This window comes from Arvicanthis niloticus, chromosome 1, assembly GCF_011762505.2.
Source record: "Arvicanthis niloticus isolate mArvNil1 chromosome 1, mArvNil1.pat.X, whole genome shotgun sequence".
In the NCBI taxonomy this organism is placed as follows: domain Eukaryota; kingdom Metazoa; phylum Chordata; class Mammalia; order Rodentia; family Muridae; genus Arvicanthis; species Arvicanthis niloticus.
In genome coordinates, this window is record NC_047658.1 from 27,615,799 (window position 1) to 27,643,378 (window position 27,580).

Sequence of the window (27,580 nt, forward strand, 5' to 3'; positions counted from 1 at the left end):
AGGTCCTCTGTAAGTAAGTGTTCTAAACCACTGAGCCATCTCACCAATTTCTCCACCTCAGTTTTTGAGACAGGATCTCTCACTGAATCTAGAGATAACCAATTCAGGTAGAATGGCTGGACAATATGCTCTAGAGGTTCTCCTGTGTCTGCTTCCCACCCCCCAACACAAGGATTACAGATGTGCACAGCCATGCCCAGATGTTTATGTACATGCTGTGAATCTGAACTTAGGACCTCGCGTTTGTGCAACAAGCACCTTACAGACTGAGCTGTCTCCCCAGCCCCCCTTCCTTGCTCCTTTCTGCACCACCACCACCACCACCCGCCACCCCCCTTCCCTCTGCCCCATCTCTTTGATGTCTGACTACTGGGCTTTCCTGTGCTCTTTGCAGATAGGAAGGAAGATTTGGGCCACCTGCTGTCCCTAGTTCCTCTTCTGTGAGCTAAAGGCTGTTGATTCTCTGCTGCTTTCCCAGTTCCCATAACTGAGCCCTCCAGTTTGCTCACTCACAGGAGCCCAGGCCATCTGGTGGGATGCTGCTGACCCTACTGCTACCCTCGTTCTGGGTGTTTAAATGGGCATCTGGAAATTGCTTTCTTCTCCATAGGGAGTTCAGAGATGGGTTTCCATCTCTGACACTGGAGTTACAGTCTGTGACAGTGCAGGAGGGTCTTTGCATCCTCGTGCCCTGCACATTCACTGAGTACCCCATAGAGATGTGGTCAGACTCAGTCTTTAGGTACTGGTTCCACGAAGGGGAGAATACAGACCTTGATTCTCTGGTGGCTACAAACAACCCAAATCAACTAGTGCAAAAAGAGACGCAGAGCCGATTCCACCTCTCTAAGCACTGCTCCTTGGACATCAGAGATGCACAGAAGGGTGACAGCGGTTCTTACTTCTTCGGACTGGAAAACAAAGGTGTAAAGTGGAATTACTGTGAAGATAGGATCTTTGTGCATGTGACAGGTAAAGTTCTGGCTCCATGCTAGCCACAGAGAAAGCTCACAGGGCAGGGCTAGGACCCCAGCCTGAGAGTGACTGGGGATGAAGCAGGGAAATGGAAGAGTTGAATCAAAACCTGGGCTCCTCGATAGCTATCCTCCACCCCCATCCTGATGCTGAATGTCTTTCTCTCCTCACCAGACCTCACTTACACCCCCAACATCAGCATCCCACAGACACTGGAGCTTGGTCATCCTACTGATGTGATGTGCTCTGTGCCCTGGGCTTGTGAACGGGGAACACCCCCCATCTTCTCCTGGATGTCAGCTGCCCTCATATCCCTGGGCCCCACGACCACCTTCTCCTCAGTGTTGACCCTCACTCCCAGGCTCCAGGACCATGGAACCAACCTCACCTGTCAGGTGACCTTCCCGGGAGCTGGTGTGACTGTTCAAAAGACTGTCCAGATCAATGTCATCTGTGAGTTCAGCCCAAGGCTGGGGATTCATGGTAGCTGTATCATAGATCATAGTTGGATTGGGGACAATGGACCTAGACCTCATCCCTCTTGCATTCTATGCTCTCTGGACAGTTATGAGAAATGTTACTGAAACCTGAGATGTTAAATTCTTTTTTTTTTTTTTCTCCAAGATGCTGCACAGAACTCCACAGTCCATTTCTCTGGAAGAGTTGGCCCAGGTATGGGGAGTCATCTTGGGTTGGAGAAACATATCTCTTTAGCCCAGAGCAGGGTCCACCCCTTTTTTATCCTGAACACAAAGACCCCCTTTTTAGGAAGCTAATTACTTCCTCATTCACAGCACATTCAAGTTCTGGAAGCCCCCTGCCCCATTCTTCCTCAATCCTTTGGAGTCTGGATTTGCTCCCGAGCCATTACAGAGACAAGTCAGCATTCACATAACAGAATCACACACACCCTAGACACCTGTAGTCCATTCAGGAATCTGCCTGAAAGCTCAGCACTTGAGTTTTGTCAACAGCTTTAATCTGAATGCTTGTGCGGGAGACATGGCCATATGGGCATACATGTAGAGCAAACACAGAGACCTGTCCACAGAAACTCAGTTCCCTTCTCAGAACAGACCAGTCACTACACCCAGTACCAAGCTTTGGTTTATCCACATGTGGCCTGAGAGGACTTGGGATTCAGTGGCTTACTGACCATTGTCCCCCATGACTATGGTACTCATTGATTGGATCTAGTTCTGTGGACCACTTCTACTCTCTGGCAACCATCCCATTGATGTTATTTTTGCCAAAAACCAATGTGCAGTAAAAACTTTTGTATCTGTTTTCACGAGTGTGTGTGTGTGTGTGTGTGTGTGTGTGCGCGCGTGCGCGCGCGCATCTGTGCACCTGTCTGTCTGTCTGTTTATATGTCTGAATTACTAATTCCCAAATGTAAATTACAATGGAGTCTGGTGTCTCTCTGATATAGAGAATGATGAGCAAATGTTAGTTCATGGATGTTGGACAGAGGTACTTTCCCAAAGGGGAGCTAGGAGAGTTTGTAGTTCCACCAAGGCACTATGGATGAAACTCTGTTTAGTTTTAACGTTGGTCCTAAGGACTGATCCTAGGATGAGCATTAACCCATATCCCTGTCCATGCCAATCTTTTGTATCTTTGTCAATTATCAGGAGACGTTTGGCATTGCCTTGGACTTTGACTAGATGTAAAGATTTTATGTACTTTGAACAGATAAAAAAGAAAACGTAGTACTGGAGAGAGCTCAGTGGGTAAAGAGCTTTCCTTGCAGGGACCTGAGTTCAATCCCCAGAATCTACATTTCACATGGGGGAAGGGGAGTTGGAGGGAGAGAGGGAGGAGGAGAGGGAGAGGGAGAGACAGGGAGGGAGAGAGAGAGAGGCAGAGAGACAAACAGAGAGAACTGAGTATGGTGGCACGTGATTATAATTCCACAGCTGGGAAGACAAAGAGAGGCTCACTGGTCATTCAATTTAGCTTACCAGACTGTTAAGTCAATGTCAACAAGGTGAGTTGCAGGCCATTGAGCAACTCTGTCTCAAAAAAGAAAAAGACTGATAATTGTCCATTTGTATATGTTCTGAGAAGTATGAGTTTAAAATCCTGTGACTATTATGAGCAGCATTGTTGAGCTCTTTGTAATTTGGGTTTTTTTTTTAAGATTTATTTACTTTTTATTTATATGAGTTCACTGCAGCTGTCTTCAAATACACCCTAGAAGGCATCAGATCCCATTACAGATGGTTGTGAGCCACCATGTGGTTGCTGGGAATTGAACTCAGGACCTCTGGAAGAGCAGTCAGTGCTCTTAACAGCTGAGCTATCTCTCCAGCCCCTGTAATTTGTTTTGAGATAGGGTCTCACTATGTTACCAGGTTGGCCTCAAACTCATGGAGATACACCTGCCTCTGTCTCCATGACATTTGGAGATGAGATTAAAGACATTTGAGTTCCTTATAAATTTAACTGTAATAATTCTTCCCTGGAGGCTAGAGAGATGGTTTACTGGTTAAAGCTGCTCTTGGAGACCACCTGGATTCACTTCTCAGCACCCACATAGTGGCTTGTAGCTGCCTGTAACTCCAATTCTAGAGCATTCAACAGCTTCTTTTGACTTCAGAGGGCACTGGACCCTCAGGTGTGCACATGCAGACAAATAAAATTATAAATGTTTAAAATAGTTCTTTTTGTGTGCATGACAACAGCCCCTTACCACAATATGCAAACGTGCTCCCAAATTCTGTAGGTTATTGATATTTTCCATTGCAATTGTTGGTTTTGATCTTTGATGCAGAATTTTGCCATATAACACAGAATGCTTTGAACTCATAATCCTATTGCTTCACCCTTCTGAGTAGCAGGATCACAGGTGGTCACCATGCTTCTGTGACAGAGGCTCTAATTATGATAGAAAGTGATTTTTCTGATATATTGTTGGACCATGGATTGAGGGAGTCGTGGAAGCGTGGACTGAGGCAGTCTCAGGTCTAGGGATGAAGTTTGGAAGGTCATATCTAAGTGCTATTGTGAGCGGGAGGACACTGTCTGGGATTAGCATGTAAGTTCAGCTCCATCCACCTTTCTTCAGGGAAACCAAGGCCCCTGGCAGAGGTGATACAGGTAGCCATGGGAGAAGCGGCTATCAAATTCCTACTTCTTGGCCTCTGCTTCTTCCTCCTCAGGTAAGTGTTGCTCCTTGGACAAGACAGAGGTGTGAGGAAGGCAGAGGCCAAAGATAAATCCTAGATCCCCAGTGATGAAAATCTTGAGGTTTGGGATCCAGGCAGAGAGTTTGTGGGTACTAACAGTTCCTCATCATGATGGAGCTATCTGTCAAGTGTGGTCATTTGGGGAGTGTTAAGTCAGAGTTCTCTAGAGAAACAGAACTGATAAAATGTATGTACACACACACACACTGGATTTATTAGAGAGGCTTATGGGTTTTATGGTCTATGGTCCTACTACTTCAACAATATCTTCTATCAGACGATATTCTTCCCACAGAGAGTCCAAGAATCCAATAATTTGTTCAGTCCACAAGACTGGATGTCTCAGCTGATCTCCTGCACACACTGGAATCTCAGAGAAGTGACTCTAATACCACTGAAGGAATGAACTTGTGTGAGAGAGAGTGAGAACAAGCAGACAAAGAGCAAATGCTTCTTTCTTCTATGTCTTACATAGACTGCCACCAGAAGCTGTGGCCCAGATGTAAAGTCTATTGCCCTACCTCAAAATATCTAAATTTAGGATAGCTCTTCCCACCTTAAATGATTCCATCAAGAAAAAAAAATCCTTCACAGGAGTACTTCACCACTCAGTTTAATTCTAGACAAAGTCAAAATGACAACTGAGAATAGCCGTCATAGGAAGAAGGCTGTCTTCCATAACTAGGAGGTCCTGTGGTCTGTGTGTCTATCTCTTCCCCAGCCACCCTTACAGTCCATGACAGGGGTCAGGACAAGAGGTGACTACTGCACCTGCTCCCCTACATGCCCACATTGAAGGCTCTGTCTCCTCACTCAGCCTGAGATCCCATAGGAAGAGAGTGGAGAGACCAGCAACACACAAGGATCATGCAGACACTGCCATGGATTAGTCTCTCAGGTGAGTGATGTGGGACCCCAGAATTTGAGGTGCTTTAGGACTCTTCCCTGTGATGGACCCAGTACACCCTGGCTTAGCATGGCCACTGGTTATCTGCTACCTTCCTGTGAGTCCACATCCCTGTTGGGTCCCATGAGGACCACATCTCCTGAGTCAGTGGTCCCTTCTCTTTCTAGAACTGGCTGTGATCCTCTATGGTCACCTCTCTTCACCCTTCACCCCATGACCCATACTGATCCCTTTATTCACCCAACCTTGACCATCCCTGAACTTTATCTTACCATGGTCACTGACTCTCCCTTGTGCCCTGCCTCTGTAACAGGGCCCCAGATCTTAGTAGACCTCCAGACCTTAGCACCACTGATTCCATAATGGGAGTACTACTCAGACTATAAAACTCAACACATTAACGGTTACACCAGCCAATCCATCCAAAGACCTAATCCATCAAAGTCTATAGTTTTGGGAAAGTTTTTAAAGGTCTTTTGGCTTCTGTAGTTCTGCTTCTGGCTAACTGTACTTGTTAACTGAAGTATGTCAAACTAGAACAGTGTTTTTGTACATTAATGCTGAGAAGGATTTGATTGCTACATTGGGATCCCACATACCCAGTGTCCAGCCAGCTACTATAATTTTTCTATTGGATTAAACCCATGTCTGAGCAGTCTTCTCTGGTGATACCTCACAACATTTCTGGAGGTTCCATCAAGATTCCACAGAGACCAGACCATGAGACACTGGGGGTCTCAGAGCCCTTCAAGATGGGAAAGAGTATGGTAATCAAAGAGCTCCTTAGGGCATACAACCTGAGTTCCAGATCCCCAAGACTCCTTTTTTCAACTGCTGCCTGAGATTTCAGAAGAGTCTTGACACCTCCATTACAAAATGAAATAAATTAAGTTACGTGGTTTGTCACCTCCAGGGGTAAGTCTGGTTAAGGTGCCTTCTGTTTGGATACATAGGACAGGTCAGGCTGATGATCTAGTGTCCAGATTGCCCAGGTCCGTTCAGGTGTGTATGAATGTGTGCTGGGCACCCCTAGTTGTTCTCTCTCTCTCTCTCTCTCTCTCTCTCTCTCTCTCTCTCTCTCTCTCTCTCTGTGTGTGTGTGTGTGTGTGTGTGTGTGCGCGTGTGCGTGCGTGCGTGCGTGTGCGCATGCGTGTGCATGTGTTTGTCCATACTGTATTGACCTGTGGGTCTCTCTGGTGTGAGAATCTCCTGGCTTAAGGCCTGTGCCTCCTCCTGGTAGAAATCCAAACCCTTTTGTCTCTGCCAGGTTGCTCAGAGACACTACCCCCACCCACCCAAAAAAAATCCTTCACCTGTCCATCCCCACTCTCAGAGTGAGAGCACTTGCTTGTTTTGTTGCTTGACACCTGCTCAGGGTTGGTACCTGTGTGGAGATGGGGAGGAACTGGACCTCTCACAGGGAGAGGGGAACAGTTTCTCCAGGTGAGTGGTCCCCTCTGTTCTGTGCCTATTCTAAGCAGCCCCAAGGGAGTGGGGAAAGTTCCCCTGGAGTGAGTCCAAAGAAAAAGAAAGTTCTACTTCTTTCTCTTTTATGATTTATGTCTCATTTTCAACTAATGAACTGTATAATTGGAAAACTCAAAACATACCATTTTCGAAAGAAAAAAAAAATCCCTTAGCCAGGCAGGGGGATCACTGCCATGTGATACAGCATGGACAGAATGGATTTTCCCTTCTGTCCAACACTGACCAAGGAGATTTAAACATCCATTGGGTTTTTTATAAGAGGATTAAAGACAGCTGCTAAAAAAGATTTCCTTTGTCACCCAGTTGGTCCCAGATCCTAGAAAAAAAATTGTAAAAGTTAAAAAAAATTAAAATATAAACAGGTTCCAGTTGCTGGAGGTAGCTCAAAAGGTGTTTAACCACAAAGAAGTGAATGGGACAAGATCTTTTGCACAAACTGAAATCCACCATCACCATCTCTGATAATGAGAGACAGTTAGACTTACAGATAAATTTTGGAGTCTTGCCTTCTGTCAGAAAAATATCTCCTGAGAGTTCTGCCTCCAATCAAAGTCCAAAATACAGTTAGACTATCTCTTAGATTGATGACAAAGGTTTCTGGAGATACGGGCAGAAACCAACCCACCAGGACTGGCCCAACACCAAGTTCCTATAATTGTTCAACTAAGCAGTTTGGCTACCACAGATTAAACAATATCCAATGACCCTGGAAAGCAAAAGAGAAATTGCAGTCCAGATTGCCTCACTTGGAGAGATAGGTGTCTTTGTGTGCTACCAGTCACCCTGGAATATGCTTCCCCTGCCTGTGGAGAAAACTGTGACATCTGATTTTCATGAGTCTGAATCTTCCAAAGAAACAGGTCTACACTCTCTTAGACCTGAAAGACCCATTCTTCAGCCTCCCATTGGCAGAGGTGAGTCAACCATGTTTGCTTGTAAACGGACAGACCAAGAGAGTGTTACAGCAGGCAGCATACGTAAACCCGGTTGCTCCAAGGATTTAAATACACTAAATACAGACCTCGTACCCTTCTATCAGAGGTTTCCTGGGCAAATAGATTATAAAGGGACCTCTGAGGGGCTGCTGCAAGAGTTACAGACCTGGGGCTACAGAATTTCAGCTAAGAAAGCTCAACTGTGTACATCAGAGGCTGCCTGTCTTAGCTGCCCGCTGAGGGGAAGCAGATGCCAACTCCAAAGACTAAAAGACAGGTCTGAGAGTTCCTAAGTACCGTTAAGTATTGATGCCGCTGGATGTCTGAGTTTGTGAAAATAGCAGGGTCTCCATACACCAGTGCAAAGGGGGACACTGGGCCCTTCATCTGGACTGAGACTAAACCAAAAATTATCTGAGGCTTTAAGAACAGCTCTGATTTGGCTCCAGCTCGAGCACTTCCAGACATCTCAAAACCTTGTTCATCTGTTTTGTCCATGAAACAAAAGATACTACAAAGGGGGTTTTAGCTTTTGGACCATGGTGGCTACTGCGAGTCTACTGAAAGACAAGCAAACAAGTTAACTCTGGGCTAAGACTTTGTACTCACACCATCCCATGACATGCTCCTCCAACTTGAGGCCCTCTTCCAAGGAACACCAGAAAGACAGCTGTCTAATGCCTGTGTGACCTCGTACCAGGCCCTACTCCTGGCCCACCCTTGAGTCCAGTTTAAGAAACTAACCACCATCATCCTGTTATCCTCTTGCCTGGTGACATCCCCCAGGTGCTCATCCATGACTATCACGAGATGGAAGATGAAACCAGGTATGTAGAAACTGCAGTTGCTACTTTAACTTAAACAGTTTGGACCTCAGCCAGGGACCTAAGCTCAGAGAGCAGAACCAATCGATCTGACCCAGGCTCTCAGACAGGAAAAAGGAAAGGACAGTTGCTATATTTTTACTACTATGCATGTCCATGGTATTATCTGTGGAGAACAAAGGCTTCTCACCACTAGAAGGACATTAAAAACAAACAGAAAATCCTGGCCCTTCTAGAGGCTATTCATCTTCCCCTACAAATTGCTATCATGGGCCACTGACCAGGCTACCTGACAAGTCACCCTAAGACCAGTGGGGCCTATTGATATTATGATGGCAACCTGGTGCTGCCTGAGACTCCACGATAAAGAAGAAATGGACAGCTCAAACCCACAAGTTGATGAAGAACAACAGAGGGAAAGATCTTTCTCCTAGAAACATCTGGCAGGACTCTGGTAAGTGACCTTCACAGGCTCTGGAATCCACAAAACAGAGTTACCCAGACCAAGGTGTGTTATACTTAGACTGGATGCCTAGCTCAGGATATCTCATTAGCTCAGGATATCTCAGCCAGATACCAGTTTTGTGCTCAAGTACATCTAAAACAGACAGCCCTTACCCAGAAAGGGGTCCAAATGAGTAACCAATCCCTATCAGACTCTGGGAAAACTGACTTCACCGATATTCAGCCTACCAGGAGAGGATAAAAGTATTTGCTTGTTTGTCATAGAAACTAGCCATCTTTTCCGGGTGGGTAGAATCAGTCCCTCCCTGAACCAAAACTGCTCAAATAATAGCTTAAAAGCTCCTCCAGCAACTAGAATCCTAATTAGGCCTCCTCCTAGCCAACAGGATTTAACAATGACCTGGCTTTCACAAACCAAACCTCCCAATTAAAACTTTAGAAATAAGTTGAAAACTGCATTGTGCATATAAACATTAGATTTCTGGGCAGGTAGAAAATATAAACAAGATTTAAAAGAAAAGAAAAAAAAAACTATACCAAAACTCTCATTAGAGTCCTTTGCTTTGCTTTAGGCCTGCTGCACACCTTACGGGAAGGGAGTTACTCCCTATGAGATCATGTTTGGAAGACCTCCCCTGCTGCTTCCCAAGCTCAAAGAGGAGCACTTAGCAGTAATCTCTAATTACTTCTTTCTCGAGTCATTACAGGCATTCCAGTTCTCCATAAAGGCTATTCACTAGACTATCCAAGCTGATTCCTAAGTCCACCACCAGTTTCCCCTTGCTTGAGTCTGCAGATACTTTCTGGGTCAAGCAGGTAGCCAAAGAAGCACTGAAACCAACTTAGAAAGAACGCTACTAGGTAATTCTCTCCATTTCTTAGGCTGTGGAGATAGATGGCATTACACCATGGATCCACCTCACCCAAGTCAAGAGAGCCATGGATGATGATGCCAACTGGACTGTCTCCGGACTACGGACCTATTAAAATTAAATTTTTGTCTTGCTCTTCTACTCTCTACCCCTCTACATCCTCTTAAGTCTTGCATTTTATTCTATTGGTATGAATATAGGGTTATGGTCCCACTCCCACAGCCCTCAGGACTGGAACTAGGAACTGAGAAAGATGGATACAGGCGAAGTATTAACTAGTGTGACTACATACCACCAACCCATAATCATCTTGACCTCTGCTCACTAATGCCCACTTTAAGTGTTTGGTAGTATTTAAAAAACCAAAGATATGGGAGTTTATCTTTTTGAGGTAGAAATACAGAGTTTACCATCCTATGCATGCCCTGAGGCTGGGCCCTTTAGTTATCAGGAACAAGAAAGATTTGTTGCAAAAATTGGGGTTATGAGAGTAAGGCTTCCTGAAATTTCCTCTTTAAAAGATTTTGGCCTTTGGAAAAGCTGGGGAAGTCAGACTCTATGCCACTGGAAGGGACAGAATCTATCAAGGGATAGAGGTAACTATTCCCAGCCAGAAATCAGCCAAGATTGCTGGTTATCCTTAGGCACCCAGCCCCAAACTACCTAAGATAGGAATGAACCAGACTGTCATCCCATTGACTTACAAAACTCACTGTGACTGGGACAGCCCAAATTAACATTAGAGAATTTATAAGAGGCTAAAATTTGTCTAATACACAAAACCTTCAATGTACACACGTCCCCATATTCTGATGCCTGCCCTTCTGCCTTGTGGATTAACTCATCTGGAAAGCAGCAGTACTGCTGAGACTGCTTGGTGGGCATGTACTAATGGCTGGACTGAAAGCGCCTCTTCTGATGCTTGCCAGACTAAGTAGAGAGATTGATCAGGACTTAGAGGTATTAAAAGCTTCTGTTTCTGAATTAAAACAACAGTGAAATTCCCTTGCAGAGATGTCCTCCAAAATTGGAGAGGCTTAGACTTAGTTGTCCCGAGATAAAAGAAACTATGCATGGCTTTGGAAGAAACCTGTTATCTCTATGCTAATTAATCAAAAGTAAATGTCATGGTTGATGGAGAAAAAAAAACAAAATAACAACAACAACAAAAACCTCAGTACTCATGAGGCAAAGGCAGGCAGATCTCTGTGAGTTTGAGGCCAGCCTGATCTACAGAGTGAGGTCTGGGACAGCCAGAGCTACACAGAGAAACCCCAGTCTAAAAATAAAAAAATAAATAAATAAAAAATTTTAAAAAAAGCAACAAAAAAAAGAGAAAAGGAAAAAGAAGGAGAGAGAATAAAAAAGAAAGAAGGAGAAAATGAATGAACAAACAAAGGAACTCAAAGAGAAGAGACAAAAATCACACAATATCAGTATTTGTTCTCTTGGTCACCCTAGCTACACTGCTATCAACAGTGGCTGGGCCTTTAAGACTCATTCTTATTGGGTTAACATTAGGGTCCTGTATCTTAAACTAAAACAGGGTACGTCCATAATTTGACTCATTCACTAGACCAGTGGGGAATGCAACAGGGTCTCAGACCTTAGTAGGCCCCCAGACATTAGCACTCCTGACTCCATGACAGAAGTGCCATTCAGCCATAAAACTCAGTACTTAAACAGTTACTCCAGCCAAAATGAAAACAAAGATCTCATCCATCAAAGTCCATAGTTCTGGGAAAGTCTCTAAAGGTACTAACCTAGCTTTTTGGCTTCTATAGATCTGCTTCTGGCTAACTGTTCCTTGTTAACAGAAGTATGTTAAAAGCTCACCCTGAGAAAGGTTCAGTGGTACACTAGTATCCCCAACATCCAGTGTCCAAGTGTAATCACCAGCTGACTAATAAAGATTTTCTATTTCTACATGTCTGGGCAGTCTTCTCTGGTAGATAACCCATAATGCCTCAGTGCCTCCCTAGCACACCACAATTGTATTCTCACCGTGGATAGGATGAAGAACATGGCAGTCTGCACGCTGAGCCCTCCAACCCTGCATGATGACCCTATCACACTGCCTGTCCTACCGTCCCCGCACCAGAAACTGCACATGGGCTAGTCCTACTCCTAAATATTCTTCCATTCCCTTTTTCGTCTGTCCTCATTCTAACCTTCCACAGGCTTACCCTATGTGCAGGAATAACGTCGCCCACTACGTGTAAACCATATTAGTGACTAATTCCAAGCTCCTACGGGGGATTAGCATTTTTTGAAGGGCTGGAGATGCACCTCCATTTCTGTCAGGAAGAAGTTGTCAATCTAGTGATCATAACTGGAACGAAAAGAAATAAAAAATTAATTAGGACAAATCAGGGGATGTGCATTCAGATAAATCATGCAGGAGAGAGAGTGATGTCTCTGGGGATGGTGTCTTAGTCTGAAGGCATTGGTAATGTTTCAATACCCTCAAAGTGAGGAGGAAGGAGAGCTAGTGCATTGGAGGTGGGGGTGGGGCATTCCAGGAAGAGAGTGCAGTGGCTCAGGAGTAGAAACAGACTGCCCAACAGGTCATTTGGGGACCTGTGTCTGATGTCACGTGTCACCCAGAGAAAGACGTGGTGATTTAGAGCAGAGAAGGGCAGGATGCCAAACAAGAGGCCTTTGAGAGTAAAACAAGAATTCAGAGTCTTTGAGAAAAACAAAGCTGTATGGATTTTCACATTAACGGGATTCCATGGCTGCCCTGTTTAAACAGGACAGGGCAGATCCTAGGGCTGTGAAGGGAATGGTGTGTTTGTAAGCTTTCCATTATTGTGGGAAAATACAAACAATTCAGAGGGATGAGAAGTTCAGTCAGAATCAAGGTGCGCGTTCACGCTACTATTTGATTCTGCTGCTATTGGCCTGTGGTGAGAGTGGACACCATGGAGCAAATGCACTCTGAGGGAGGCCTGTTCACCTCATGGCAGCTGGGATGGGAGAATGAGGCCAGGGAATGTGTCAAGGTCACAGTAACCGTTTCAGATGCACACCTGCAATGTGCTGTCTTCTACAAGGCTCTGTCTCCTACATAGTCCATCATACCTGTGTAACACCATCAGCTGAGGACCAAGACTTTAACTATGAGTCTGGATGAGGAACATTCCATGATCAGATTGTACTTGAAGGGAAAGGACTGCTACATCCTAAAGGAGGTGTCAGTTGCTTAAACCAGGCAGGTCCTATGAGGACATGTGTTTGATACATGTGGATGGTCAGGCTAAAGGTTATTCAGTGGGGGCTGGGGGGAGGCAAAGGGCTTACTTGCTTTGGTAAGCAGTTTTGCATTTTGATCCAACCCCAGTTTTGTATTTTAGCTTTTACTTCCTGTTGGGGTGGACTGGGTCATATTCAAATACGTATAGTTTCACAGACTCAAAGTCCAAGGCCTGCCCCCCTGTTCTCCAGTGGGTTTTTTTTTTTTTTACTTTTTGTTGACTCTTTATGAATTTCACATCATGTACCCCATGCCCACTCATCTCCATCATTCCACATCTGCCCTCCACCCTTGCAACCTCCCCCCCCAAAAGAAAACAATAACAACAACAAGAACACAAACACAAACATCTCACGGTGGAAGCTGTGGTGTGGTGTGGTGTGGTGTGTCATGCAGCTTTACACACAAATGTTTGTTGCAGTGAGTCAATACTCGGTTCGAGGCCTCTGGCTTCTGCTACACTATCAATCCTGGATCCTCACTGGGACTCCTCTCAGATACCCTGTTGTTGCCCTGTGTCATGAAGATCCTGCTGCTTTGGTTCTGCAGGACCAGCCCCTCATGTACTCCAGCAGATCATAGATGGGGTAGATGTTGGAGTGGGCCAACTCAAAGCCCTGGATCTGAGTCTGGATGGTAGCTAAATTGCTTAGCCTACTCGCTCTCTTACACTGCACCACTAGGACCAGTTCTTCTACTTTGCCCAGGGAAGGGGCAGGGGCAGCTCTCCTGCAGTAGTGGTATCTGTAGGGATAATAATAATAGTCCATTTTCAAAATGCTTTGAGCCAGTTTGAGTCTATCTATAGATGAACAAAAAGACTGGGTTTCTACTAAATTTTGCTAGTCTATTTACCCCAACCCAAACTAAGAGTAGAACAGGGACCCACATTTGACATTTTCATCTAGTCTAAGCTGGTCAGCTCTATAGCCCAAGACCACTCCCAAGGGATGTGAGACTTAGTTGGAGAAAGGTCAGCGAAATTGAAAGAAGGGTGGTGGACTGGGGGGAGCACAGGCAGCCCCTTGGGAAGTGTAGTCAGATAAAGAACAAAATGTTGTAATTTTTTGGGGGGGGTGAGCAGAATTAGAGATTGATATACTAAACAGAGGAAGTTAGATTAGAAACACACAAATCCCATGCTGTCTGTCATACATGGAATGTAGGTTTCTATATGTACACAGAGAGAGAGAGAGAGAGAGAGAGAGAGAGAGAGAGAGAGAGAGAGACAGAGAGAGACAGAGAGAGAGAGAGACAGAGACAGAGACAGAGACAGAGACAGAGAGACAGAGAGAGAGAAAGAGAAGAGGGAGAGAGAAAGGGAGAGGGAGATGAGAGAGAGAGAGAGAGAGATACAGCATGAAAGAAGGTAAGAGACAGAAAAACAAGGAACAGGGAAGATGGACGAAGATAATAGGAATGTTTATGAGCAAAATGTGTGGTGTACTGTACCGAAAGATTGTCTGCGTTCCTTCGCAGACTGAACACACACTAATAAATACGATTTAAAACAAAACAACATAAGGCTAGCTTATCTTCACCACAGTGAAGTTCCTCCGTGTTCTTTCTTCTCTGTGGTCTGCTAGGGCTGTTGGATGGATGTCTCCCCCATGAGCCTCTGAGGAGCTCTGACAGTGTCACACACAATGGGTGTCTAAATCACAGATGTTTCGGTTCAGCGGGCCAGAATCTGAGGTTGGATACCCTGTGGTGAAATCAATGTCACATGGGTAGCTGCCCCTCCAGAAAGCCAGGGATTGTTCACCTCTCACCTCTCCAGGTGGTGTAGGCCATTGACATGCTGGCCTCCTGCCCTGTGAGTCTTGTCTCTGCCTCTGCGGTCACACGAACTTCCCCTTGCACCTGCAACCCATCTCCCTCTGCTTCTCTCATAGAGGGACAATTGAATTTGATATGAGGACCAATTTTGTAATGCAGAATTATTCCCATTCTGCAAGATCCTTTATGTAGTCCCTTGGTGCTTGACCGGCATGCACAGAACCCTGGGTTTTGTCCCCAACACTGCTGAAATTGAGTGTGGTGTTTCTTGCCTGTTGTCCTAGCACTTGGGAAGTGGAGGTAGGATGGTCAGGACTTCGAGCTCAGCCTTAGGTACGAAACTAGGTCAGTCTGAACTGCATGCAACCCTGTCCTAAAGAAATCTGTAAACAAGTAGAAATAGCTTGTTTTATTTCCTTTTGAAAAAGGCAGCTTCACAATAAAAGAAGAGTAATTGCAATTAAAAATAGTCCAGGGATATGGACAGAGATCTCTCCAAAGCCAGACACATATGTAGTCAATACACACATGATAAAATGCTCAACATAACCAGGAATTTGAAGTGCAAGTCAGAGCCTCAAACTAGAGACTGGAAATGCATCCCAGTTGGAAGAGATTGGTCCAGCATCATATAAAACCAGCATGGTGGCTGTGGTGGTTTGGTTGAGTTTATGACCCCCATAGACTCATTGATTTATGTTTGGTAACCAGGAAATGGCACTATTTGGAAGAATAAGGAGGTGTGGCCTAATTGGAGGAAGTGTTACTGGAGGTGGGCTTTGAGATTTTTCAGAAGCTCAAGTCAGGTCCAGTGGCTCTCTCTTCTTGCTGCTTGTGGATCAGGATATAGAATTCTCAGCTATTTCTCCAGCACCATGTCTGCTTGCATGCCAGCATGCTTTCTTCCATGATGACAATTGACTAAACCTCTGATACTGCAAGCAGGCCTCAATTAAATGCTTTTTTTAAAATAAGAGTTGCTGTGATCACACTGTCTCTTCTCAGCGATAAAAATCCCAACTAAGACAGTGGCCATGCTTATAACTCCAGCATGTGGAAGATAGCAGTACGAAGATCAGAAGTGTAACATCATCCATGGCGACACAGTGAGCTCAGGGCAGACTGAGAACTATAACCACAAGCATTAATAAAATCAGCATCGTTGTGTTGTTCCAAGGAAACAGATGGAATGAACATCAAGGTATAAGCCAGACTGAAAAGAGAAGTACGGGTTGGACATGTTTTCTGCTGTGTGCAGAATAGAAAAGACACTGCTATGGAGTTTGTGAGCCCTAAGAAAAGAGCATAGACTCAATCCAATTAAAGTTAAAAGATCGATTAGTTACTACCAAGATAACAGGACAGCAGTCTCTGAGCCAAATTTGAGATGGGTTGAGAAAGAGGGTGAGGGAAGAATTGTTAATGTGATCCACAAGAAGATCTTCACTACCTACACAAGCAATCGAAGACTAGTCTGTTCTGCCAAGTGAAGTGGCTGAACAACTAAAAAAAAAAAAAAAAAAAATCCTTTGGGTACCTGTGTAAGCAGGTTACAGACACCAAAAAGGCAAGCAGTCACAAGTAGATGGTCATAGCTGTATAATTCAGGATGGGGTTCACTGAGTCAAGGATGCTGGGAACTTATCTTCCAGGGACAGATCTTTGTCAGAGACAAAGGCTAGTGGGTACCAAGATGGATACTGGGCATAAAATGGGGTTTCTTTAGCCATTACAATACAAGAACATGAAGATAGAAGAGAGACAAGTAGGGATATTGGGAAAACAGGCTGGTGGGATGGGACTGAGGTGTAAGAGAGAACAGTAGAGGGATAAATGTGATCAAATCACACTCTGCACATGCATGAAAAGGTCAACATGACCCCTCAGAATGAACATATGCCAATAACAACTTACAACCACGATCAAATGCCACTCCATGCCCACTACTGAAAATGGGAAGTGGCAGGTGCTAAAAGGGACAGAGGAACTGGAACTCCAGGGCACTTCTGCTGAGAATGTGACAGGATGCAGCTGGCACAGACAGCTCTGTGGTGGAACCCCAAACAGACACAAACACAAGCTGATCCAGCAGCTCCACCTGACTGTGCCTTCTCAGGGCTGAGACCAGGGTCTTGAGGGAACTTCCATGGCCCATGGCCACATCATTGTTAGTCACTGAAGCAACATGAGTATCCACCACAGAGCAGCGAGGCACACATAAAGGATCATTATTCATCATGTATGTGGCGAGCAGAGACCTGGACTGCATCATCAAGTGAAGCCAGCAGTCAAATGGGACAGGAATGCTATGAGTTGTCTCCCAGGAGGTGACTGGCAGAGTCACAGATGAGCAAAATAGAAAGTCATTTTTATTTTTGGACACAAGCACCATGTCTAACCCAGAAGCTATTTCTAGTTGATAACCACTTGCAAAGGAAAAATTAGTTTTTTTTTTCAACTGAGTGTCACTTGTGTATAAAAAACACTCTTAAAGCCAGGCCCTACTCCCAGCAGTAGATGACCAACACAAAACTAACTCTATGGTATTTTTGGAAGGATATTTGGCTTCATATTACTTTCTCTGAGCTTTTTTTTTTAACCTTATAGATTTCTTGCTTATATATTATGCTTTTTGATTTTGTTTTTTATGGATTGTGTGTGTGTGCCAACGTCTGTGTCTCTGCATCTGTATGTGTTTTCTTTAGCTCGTGTGTGTGCGTGTGTGTGTGTGTGTGTGTGTGTGTGTGTGTGTGTGTTTTAGTCCTATTCTGGTTTATTTCTTTTTATCATATCATCTTTTTTAGATTTCTGTTTGCTCTCTAATAAGAGAGACAAAGAAAGAATATAGACTTGGGTGAGTGGGATAATGTAGAGAATATGGGAGGAGTCCAGGGAGGAGAAATCATAATCAGAATACATTGTATGAAAAATATCTTTAATTAAAAACAGAAAAGTGTTTTACGTGTATGGATGTTTGCCTGTATATATGAATATGTACCACATGTGTACAGTGCCTTCAGGTGCTAGAAGTTGAATCTCTGGAACTGACATTACATATGGTTGTAAGCCACCATGTGGTTCTGGGAACGAAACCCCAACCCTCTGTAACAGCTAGAAGTCTTCTTAAGTACTGAGCCATCTCTTAAGACCCTCAAGACCCTCAGCTTTTTTTTAAATAAAAAAAAAAGATTTATTTTAAATTATGTGTATATGATCATGTGATCACAGTACTTACCACTCTAGAGACAGGGGTGCAGGGAAGATCTGGGAGAATGGAGCTAATAAGTGAGGCAGGCTACAGTCTCATGCAATAGCCAGTTTTATACTCTGCATCAGGCAATTTATACTATGAGGGTTACATAGAGTCACATAAGCACATTGTACAATCACAAGGACAAGCCATACAGTCAAGCCATACGGGGCAAACAAGCTGTCTGTGACATACAAGCTGCAAGAGGCAGACAAGCTACACTCAGCAAAACATGTTTTCCATAGAGGCATATAAAGAAATAGCGATATCATGCTGTAGTTAACAATCTGAAGGAAGCTCATTCCTATCTGCTCTAGCTGCGAGTGTCATGAAAGCATAATCCAAGAATGGTTCTGTGTTCTGAGAAAACTAGGATCACAGGTCTTGTTCCCTCAAAAGCACTCAAAAAGCTCCTCACATGACTCCATCCTTAAAATATGTTCCAGCACCCAGTGAATCCAGAAGAAGAAGACACTGAGTCTCCCCAGGTTGGGACTGCAGGTGGTTGTGAGACACCAGCTTGGGTGTTGGGCACTGTACTTAGGCCCTCTGCAAGAGCAACAAGTGTTCTGAGCCATCTCCAGCCCCAAGTCCTTGACTTTTTGAGACAAGTTCTCACTGTATTACTCAGCCTGGCCTTGAACCCACAATCCTCCTGCCTCAGCCTCCCAAGGGCTGGACTCTAAGGTGTATACTATCACACTTTGGAGACATCTTTCTATAAACACAAAATTCCACCTTGGAAAGATCAAAAAAGTTGTGCAGATGGCTGGTCCTGAAGGCTACTTCTTGTGAATGTGCTTTGAGTTACCTACTGATAAGTTTAAACAGAAAAATATAGTAAATTTCTAATGCAATGTTAGTTACCATGATAAGGTAAAGGTCCCAAATACATGGGTGTTGGCTTCTCCAAAATCATCATCATCATCATCATCATCATCATCATCACCATCAATGGCACATGCAAATACATTTAACATAGTTTGCTGTTAGGGAATTACATGTGAAAACCAGAGTGAGATGCCCACACATGACAATTAGAATGGCTGAAAGTGAAGAATGGTTAAGTGCCTTCATAATTCCAAATGCTAGACTGGGTGTGGCACACACAGGGTTCAAAAACTAACTTAGTGCACCGAATGCAAATGTGTAGTCACCTGGGAAGCTATTTGCTATTTTTCACACCAATTTAGACCTGATGGAGCATATGCTCTCGATCGAATGTTTAAGGAGTGTAAAGTAGAAAGAAAAGCAGTGGAGAGGGTCTTGACCAGCATGGAGATTTTGCAATGAATCCATTTTAGTGGCCCTGTGGCTGCCACCCATTCATTCACAGAAGTCCACAGCCATTGCCTACACCGTTGGAAAATACTTTCCTCAATAGGAGCACAAGTTGGCTGCTATCTCTGCTAGCATGGGACATTCCCAGCCTAGAAGTCTCCACTCCAGGTCCCCCGAACAAAACACCAGAGGTGTCTGCCTCTGTATGTTCCACCATCCTGTCTACAGATCCTTGGTCTTCCTCTACTGAAAGTACAGAAAGCTCCAGGAACCTCACTCCACTATTTGCCTCTACCCCACTGTTTGCCACCTCCCCCCAGCCAATCCAACATCCACAGTCTCAAGGAAAGCTCTTGGGTGTGGTCAGGGGGAACCCATTTTTCACTGTGCAGAAAATATGAGCCAATGGGAAGGATGGTGACAAGGGGAGATGGAGGAAAGGACAGAGGGAGGAAGGAAGAGAAGGTGATACTCATGTGTGAGTATGTTGGTCCCAGGATTCCAGAAGTGGGCCAGGGTGGTGGTGGGTGGCTGCTCTTCAGGGGCCAAGGGCCCTGACAGTGCTGGGCTCTGCAGCTCCCCCACATGAGGCAGCCACTATCCTGGCTTCACCCCTGCTTCTAGTGGGGCTTCCCCAGGCCTTCTATTTCTTAGTTCCTCGGAGAGGAGCCCAGACAGATACTTTACTCCTTAGTAGCTCTGCAGCTTCAGCTAAGCACGCTGCTGGTGCTGTTGCTGCTCCGGGGGATGAAGGGAGTGGAGGGTAGTATGCAAGCCAAGGAGAGTTACACTCTGAATGAGTCTCCTCCTGCTTTCAGATCAAGATGTAGAACTCAGCTCTTTCAGCAACATGCACCCTGCCATGCTTCCCACCATGATAATAGACCAAACCTCTGAACTTGTAAACCAGTCCCAATTAAATGTTTGCCTTGGTCATGGTGTCTCTTCATGGCAATAAAACCCAAACTAAGGCAATAATCTTGTAAAAACTATTGTGTCTTCTCGGACACATGATAGTTTCAAACCAAACTTCTCACCATGCTGATTCAAGTCAACTACTATAAAAAATCCAAAGCCTACAGTCAAGAGATAGTCTTATGGAATCTCAAGCAAGGATTCATCCTTCTAATGCCCCAAAAGCTGTGCACGGGGATATGACAAGAGAATGGGCACAGACGACAGCAGCCCCCAAATTAAAATACAAATAAAGCCTGTTGTCAGGGAAACCGGAAGCTTCCTCATTAGCTTTACACAAATGGAGAGAGCACAAGCCAGTTGGCAGAGGGAACATGGGCACACCTGCAGTGTGTCTTTCCACAATGTCAGAATTTATTGAATAGCAATAAATTCACAAGGCTTGCTGGCTTTAATGATAGCAATTTGCCATAAAAAAAATCTATCTACCTTGGTAGCTTAGCCTAGGTAAATACAAGTTCTTTATTCCAACTTTAATTACCAATATCAACTCTCATATCACACAGCACATAATAAATATATCCAAATCTGTCTCTGTCTCTGTCTGTCTGTCTGTCTCTGTCTCTCGCTGTGTGTGTGTGTGGGGGGGGGGGGCTACAGAACAAATGAGTTCAAGAGGCTTCAGAAGTGGATGGAGAAAAGGTCGGTATGAATAACAAGTCAGACCAGCGCCAGGAGAAAGCTACTGGTAGAAACTGCTGGTGAAGCTGCTGGGGTCGGGTTTGAGAGGGAAGCTGCAAAATCTGGATACAGGATGAAAACAGCAAACCTGGTCCAGGGCAGAAAATAAGTCAGGATCAGAACACTGCAGATTAGCTCTAGATCCATGCAGGAGAACAACTGGGCATTGAGGCCGTAGGGAAGGCTACATCAACAGTGGGGGACTTAGCCAAGTCCCCGGTACACATACCAAATGAGGTCTGTGTGCAGCCATAACATCACAGTGGTAGGCATCTAGCACTTATGGGATCCACTAGAGGGAGATACAGCATTTTCTCCATCTGGAATGTTTGCTAAGTCCTTGGGCCTGGTTTGAGGGATTTAATATGTCCCTGTGCCCTTATAGTTCCAGTTCTCCCCCCATTCAACTTACACTGTGGCTCCCTTTCTAGTCCCAGGGACAAGTTAACAGTCTTTGCTTTATGCAGGTGCCTGTCCAGTGCTTTTTTCTGTGTCTACTCAGCAGCACAAAGGAGTCGAAAAGCCTCTTAAAAAAACAGTCTCCTGGACCAATGCACAGCTTGGGGGGAAAACAACTGTTTTATCCAATATGGAGTAACTTAGCAGCCTGACCTCAACAGATTCAAAGTCCTTCCTCATGAGGGATTTATCTAATGAGCAAGGCAAGAAAAGTCAGCCAAATACAAATTGGGGTGGCAGGTGCTATATAAATATGAACGATTTATAAAGGTTCAAAGGCTTCTGCTACTGTAAGAATAAATTGTAAAAATGAAATTTTAGGTCTCAACGTGAGTTTCTTAGGCTCAGAGTTTCAATTTACACTCAAGTGTTAGCTGCCCCTGGGGTGCATTCCAAGGGCTTGAATAAACATTCCAAAGGCACAAAAGACCCAAGATAGAGGCAATAAAACACCTGGGTAAACGGAAGTCACTTGAAAGGAATTCTCCCAGGAGCAAGATACAGATGTAAATTAGGATAATTGGGATGGGGGCTAGATGGAAACCAGGCTTGGGAACGGATGTTTGATATATCCAATCATATGTAACCGCGCCAAACTTTCCCGCTCTCCCCAACCCCTACCCATAAATATCCCAAGTTTCCTGGGCTTGGGGTCGGAATCTCTATCTCTTGCGTGAGATATATTCCGGCCCGAGGGCCCTCGTCATTAAACCTCCTCTGCAATTGCATCAAGAAGGTTTCTCGTGTGTCCTTGGGTTCGTGCAGGTCCGGACTTGGGTGAGAGTCCCCTTTTGGGGTCTTACATTTTGGTTCCCTGACCGGGAAACCTCGCGACCACCCTAGACACACGACGACCCCTTGGAGGTAGGTTTGTGTGAGTGGTGTGTGTGAGAGTGCGGCGCCGCTGTCCTTGTCTCTTTGTTATGGTTTCTTCTGCTGTCTTTGTTTCTGTGTTTTGATATCGGTTTCTTTGGTGAGGGGAATCTTCCCCATCGGAGACTGAGTGCAGCTGTCATTGTGGACCGTGAGGGCCCAATGACTGTGGATGGACAGACGTGTTGAAACCCACAGGCTGCAGCCCGGGAAGGACGCTTCACGGGTGGTTAGGGAGTCAGAGTGGTCTGGCTGCCCTTGGGGAAAGGCGGTATCCTTTCCCATCTGGGTTAGGGAGTCAGGGAGGTCTGACTGCCCTGTTTTGGAACAGGAGATGAGTGCTCCTGCTAGGGGGAAGATGTGGAATCCTTCCCGTCAGAGGTTGCGTTTGGCTGGTTCTATGAGACCAAACTCGGGCAAGTGTGTCTGACTGTGTTAGTTCTGTGTGTTTATATTTTGTGTACAGTCTTTCTGGAACCCCTCCCTGCCGCTACTGTGTGGCAGAGTACCTGAGCCAGGCTCCACAACCACTGGCTGCCCTGGCCCCCTCGGTGGTCCCCTCTTCGCCAGCGCTCGAGCCGCCCTGGTACTGGAAGCCAGAGTACATGCAGGTCTCCCACCCACCGCAGTTTAAAAGGCGGGAGATGAGTTCCCAGCCTCCCGCCCGTGATGAATTAAGTACGAGCGGGAGGCGAGAGGCGGGTGGCGAACACCTGCAGGCGGGCGCCTAGCGAGAGATAAGGGCTTTAGTGAGTGCGCTCGACATCCTGAGAACTACGTTTCCCAACAGGCTTTGCAGCTTTGACAATTATATCCAAGATGGCAGCCGGCCTGAGAACTACGTTTCCCAACAGGCCATGCGGTTTCCAGACACTGCTGCGATTGTTGACAATTCTGTGCCACTGATATAGTGATGGGGCAGTCTATCGTGTTGTCTTTCCTTGTCTTTTCTTGATAAACTTCGTTCTGTGTTATTTGTTTCATATGTTCTTGGACTCTGACTGACAATTGACGTTCCTTTTCTTTTTTCTGGACTGATACTGTGTTAACATCCTGAGTTTTAAAAGCAGAAGCAATGAGACAGGCTGGTCCTGTTCCACAGCTTGTGGCCAAGAGAAAGCTCTGTTCCTCTGGAGGAAGAGACAGAGTGTGTCAGGTGCCTGATTTGGTGTGATGAACTACTAAAACTGCTTACTTAATTTAGTTTAAAACTTACTTGTGAGACAGTCTTAATTTACACAAGAAAAACATAATTCGCCCTGCTCTGTGGCCAGGAGAAGGACACCAACAGAAAGAACCTTGAAGAGAACAGACTGTTTTCAAAAGCGGCTCTTAGAAGGGGGCCAGCAGTTTTTTTTTTTTGGCTTCTATGATAAGAGAGTTGATACTGGGTTTTCCTAGTTTAATAAATAAAAGAGCACTTTTTTCCTTTAGTTACAGCTAAAAAGTTACAGGCTGTCCTGAGTCAGAATATATATATATAAGCTTCTATTTTGATAGACTTTCTAGCCATTGCTGTCTGAGATAATTTCATTATGTATATGAGACTTTCATCAAGATTTGGTTCAAAGGTGAGAGTTCAGACAAGAAGAAGTGGTGAGGACTTGTGCTCTTATATTAGATATAAAATGTTTACTTTCCTGTTCTTGTTGTGTATCACTTCTAAAACAATATTCTAATTAGAAATAACTCTTTAAAAGATTTTTATAGAACTATGACTAAAGTTTCTATTTTGTCAAAAGTTAAATTTAAATAAGTATCAAATCATTAATACTATGTGAGCCTTCAACATCTTAATAGTCTTTACTGTGAAATGCTGTAGATAAAGTTATTCATTCTGATTTGATTTCTTTCTTAAGAGCTTCAGAGGTGAGCTCACATTACACCTGTAGACAAGGTACTGTTTACAGACTGAACTAGGTTGTGGTCTCTAGTGTGAGGGGAACAACAGTCATGCAGCCTCACAAATACATCAGTCTACACAGAGTTCTAAAAGACTACTGCTTTTACAGGTGATCAAAGCAATGAATAAGATAAGAGCCTTTCTTCCACAAGACCCTTGTAGGTTCTGGTCTTCAGGAGTGAAGAACAAAAGAAGACACTGGAAAAAGAATGCTCCTTCAGGATGGGGACCCCATCAATTGATCAGGCTGTGGTCAACAGCGGGTTATAGAAGGTAAGGGACACCCAAAGGCCCACGCCAGATTCCATTGACAGATCTTGAGAGAGCTACATGAGATCCCACTAATTTTAATCAAGACACATGAGGTTAAGCAAGGGTCAGATAAGTTACCCACAGCCTTTCTAGACTAGCTCATAGAGACATTCTGTCAGTGTAGACAAGGCTTCAGAGGCTAGAGAGACTACAAGATAAGTCATTGAAAGATTTAAGAAGTATCAGGGAGAAAGGAAAAGAAAGATAAGATAGATGAAATCATAGACAGGATTAAAATTATTGATGATAATAGCAAGTGTGAGAAGATTTAGTCTAAAAGAAAGGAGTAGAGAAGGTTTAGTGTAAGTCTAGAAGAAAAGAGTAGAGAAAAAGAATAGAGATAAGTTGCTGTGAAAGTCTAGAGAAAAAGAATGGAGAAGATAGAAAGTCTAGAGAGAGGTGAAGAAAAACAAAGGTGACAGAGAAAGAATTTACAGAAAGCAGAAAAGAGGGACTTCAATCAAAGAGAGATAAAACTCTGAAAAAAGACCAGTGTGCGCATTGCAAGTAAAGGAGCCAGCTTCAGGGTCCAAGAGGGCCCTAACAAATAGAAGCCAGGGCCAGAAAATCCCAGGCCTCGAAAAACACCCCAAGTGGCGAAGATAACAGCTCTGTGTGAAAACGGCTATTGAGATAGACGGGGCAGCTTGGAGCCACCCAACTTTTGATAGACACAGGGGCTTCCTCCAGGCCAATGGGTCAAAACGTATTCATGGACTACCTGAAAATGGTGGACTAAGAGATGGGCTGGGTATCCCATTCATTTATGGTCATCCTAGCCTGCTCCTATCCCCTGTCTGGTTGAGGGAATACTCCCTAGGATGGACATCCAGATACAACACTTCCTGGGCTGCAACTAGCTGACAAGAATTCAACGGATAGAAGACTGACTTCAGCCAGGAGCCAAGGTAACCTGCTTTACAGACGGGAGCAGTTTTCTCCATGCTGGTCAGAGACAAGCCAGCGCTACTGTGGTGGACACATGCCATCTGGACTGACTCCCCACCCCTGAGATCATCGGTGCAGAGAACTTGGGACTTGGAACTTGGGGCTGACAAGAAAGCCAACATCTGCATGGACAACAGGTATGCTTTTGCCACAGCCCATGTCTGCAGGACTATATACCAAGAAAGGAAACCCTGATGAAGCCAGGAACTGTGAGTATCCGTTGCCCAGGACACCAAAAAGGGAGGAGACTCAGTGGCCTGAGGCAATAACTGGACAAATCAATTGTCTTGATATGAGAGCCTGTTCCAGTTGTGGGCCTAAGAGATGGCCTCACTTAAAGCACAGAATAAGAGAAAGAACTCAGATTGCTAGCCATCCTGCCAGATACTATCTAGAGAAAAAGAGAAAATGGTGCACACAAGAAGGGAGAACTATACTCCCCAGAAAGCAAAGGATTTACCAGGCTAAATACACAGATGGACTCTTAAGATATGAGTGCAACCAAGCAGCCAAGAGATTTAAAAACATATAATAGACCTCAGGTTTTGGGCCAGAGAAATGATAAGACAGTGTAAGATATGCCAACAAGTAAAGGCTTATGAGACTTAGAGTAAATAAGAAAAAAAAAAAAAAGTTAGAAGGGAACAGCCTAGAATAGAAGTTGTCCCGAGGTTTTCAAACATCTGAGATAATTAGATCAGATAATAGCCTTGCCTTTGTTTGTAAGATAAGTCAGAAATTGTCAGAAATATTAGAGACTAATTAGAAGCTCCACTGTTTATACTGTCTCCAGAGCTTAGGACAGGTAGAGAGAATAAACAGAACCCTAAAAAACTAAATTACCCCTGAGAACTGGCGCTGGCTAGAGTGTCCCTTTCCTTGTCCCTATTCCAAACCCAGAATGTCCCTCTTGTGTGAGAGATGATTTTTCAGGCCACTAAGAAACTATTCCTGATGCTGTTGAACATAACTCGGGCCGACACCTGCGTTTGATGCCAACTGGAGAGAACAGCTAGACACCTGAACAACCTCCTCAGGCTCAAGATCACCTGCCGTTCTACAAGGCCAAGGACCAGCAGGCCTTGACTCCTGAGATATGCCCATCCTGGAGACACAGGGATAGAGATTGCCCAATTGTCAGAGATAAGAGACATTTGAATCTAAACTGTGTCCCAGACACAGCCTTAAAGAGTGGGACTTAAGCTACATATGTACATCCTCGAGATGAAAAAAAAGCCAACAGGCCCATTAGTGTGTGTATATGTATATGTATATGTAGAGAGAGAGAGAGACAGCTACTTTACCTAAGTACATACTAGAGACCATCCAGGGGGTGAGAAAAAGATAGTTAAAGATTCAATGACAAAGATATAATTCGATGCTTAGACAACAATATCACTCTTTACACCAGATGATGATTCATAATTCCAAGATTGGAATTTGACCATGAGAGAAAAGGAGGAAATGTAAGAATAAATTGTAAAAATGAAATTTTAGGTCTCAACGTGAGTTTCTTAGGCTCAGAGTTTCAATTTACACTCAAGTGTTAGCTGCCCCTGGGGTGCATTCCAAGGGCTTGAATAAACATTCCAAAGGCACAAAAGACCCAAGATAGAGGCAATAAAACACCTGGGTAAACGGAAGTCACTTGAAAGGAATTCTCCCAGGAGCAAGATACAGATGTAAATTAGGATAATTGGGATGGGGGCTAGATGGAAACCAGGCTTGGGAACGGATGTTTGATATATCCAATCATATGTAACCGCGCCAAACTTTCCCGCTCTCCCCAACCCCTACCCATAAATATCCCAAGTTTCCTGGGCTTGGGGTCGGAATCTCTATCTCTTGCGTGAGATATATTCCGGCCCGAGGGCCCTCGTCATTAAACCTCCTCTGCAATTGCATCAAGAAGGTTTCTCGTGTGTCCTTGGGTTCGTGCAGGTCCGGACTTGGGTGAGAGTCCCCTTTCGGGGTCTTACACTACTACCTATGGGACTCGGTTCTCTCCTTCTGTCAGATGAGTCCAGAGAATAGGATGCAAGCATCCAGGCCTGACAGCAAGCAACTTGATCGAGTAAGCCAGCTGCGTGGCCCACTTTCCGTTTCTTGAGAACTTGTTTGAGGGTTCTAGCAAGAAAGCACAGGTACTTGTACTGTACTTGGCCAGTCATCCTCAATAGGAAAGGTCCACCTAACCCAAAGTTTT

General features: G+C 44.7%; 1 protein-coding gene across 1 annotated transcript; it reads left to right on the plus strand.

Annotated features, from left to right (window-relative positions):
* The first annotated feature begins 488 nt into the window (after nt 1-488).
* On the plus strand, nt 489-11,583 carry LOC117719720 (myeloid cell surface antigen CD33-like). Its single transcript, XM_034517947.2, has 6 exons — nt 489-972; nt 1,150-1,428; nt 1,600-1,647; nt 4,046-4,139; nt 4,984-5,064; nt 9,668-11,583. The coding sequence occupies exons 1-5, from the start codon at nt 537-539 to the stop codon at nt 5,054-5,056; spliced, it is 930 nt and encodes a 309-aa protein (XP_034373838.1). The 5' UTR covers nt 489-536; the 3' UTR covers nt 5,057-5,064; nt 9,668-11,583.
* Nucleotides 11,584-27,580: the final 15,997 nt, after the last annotated feature.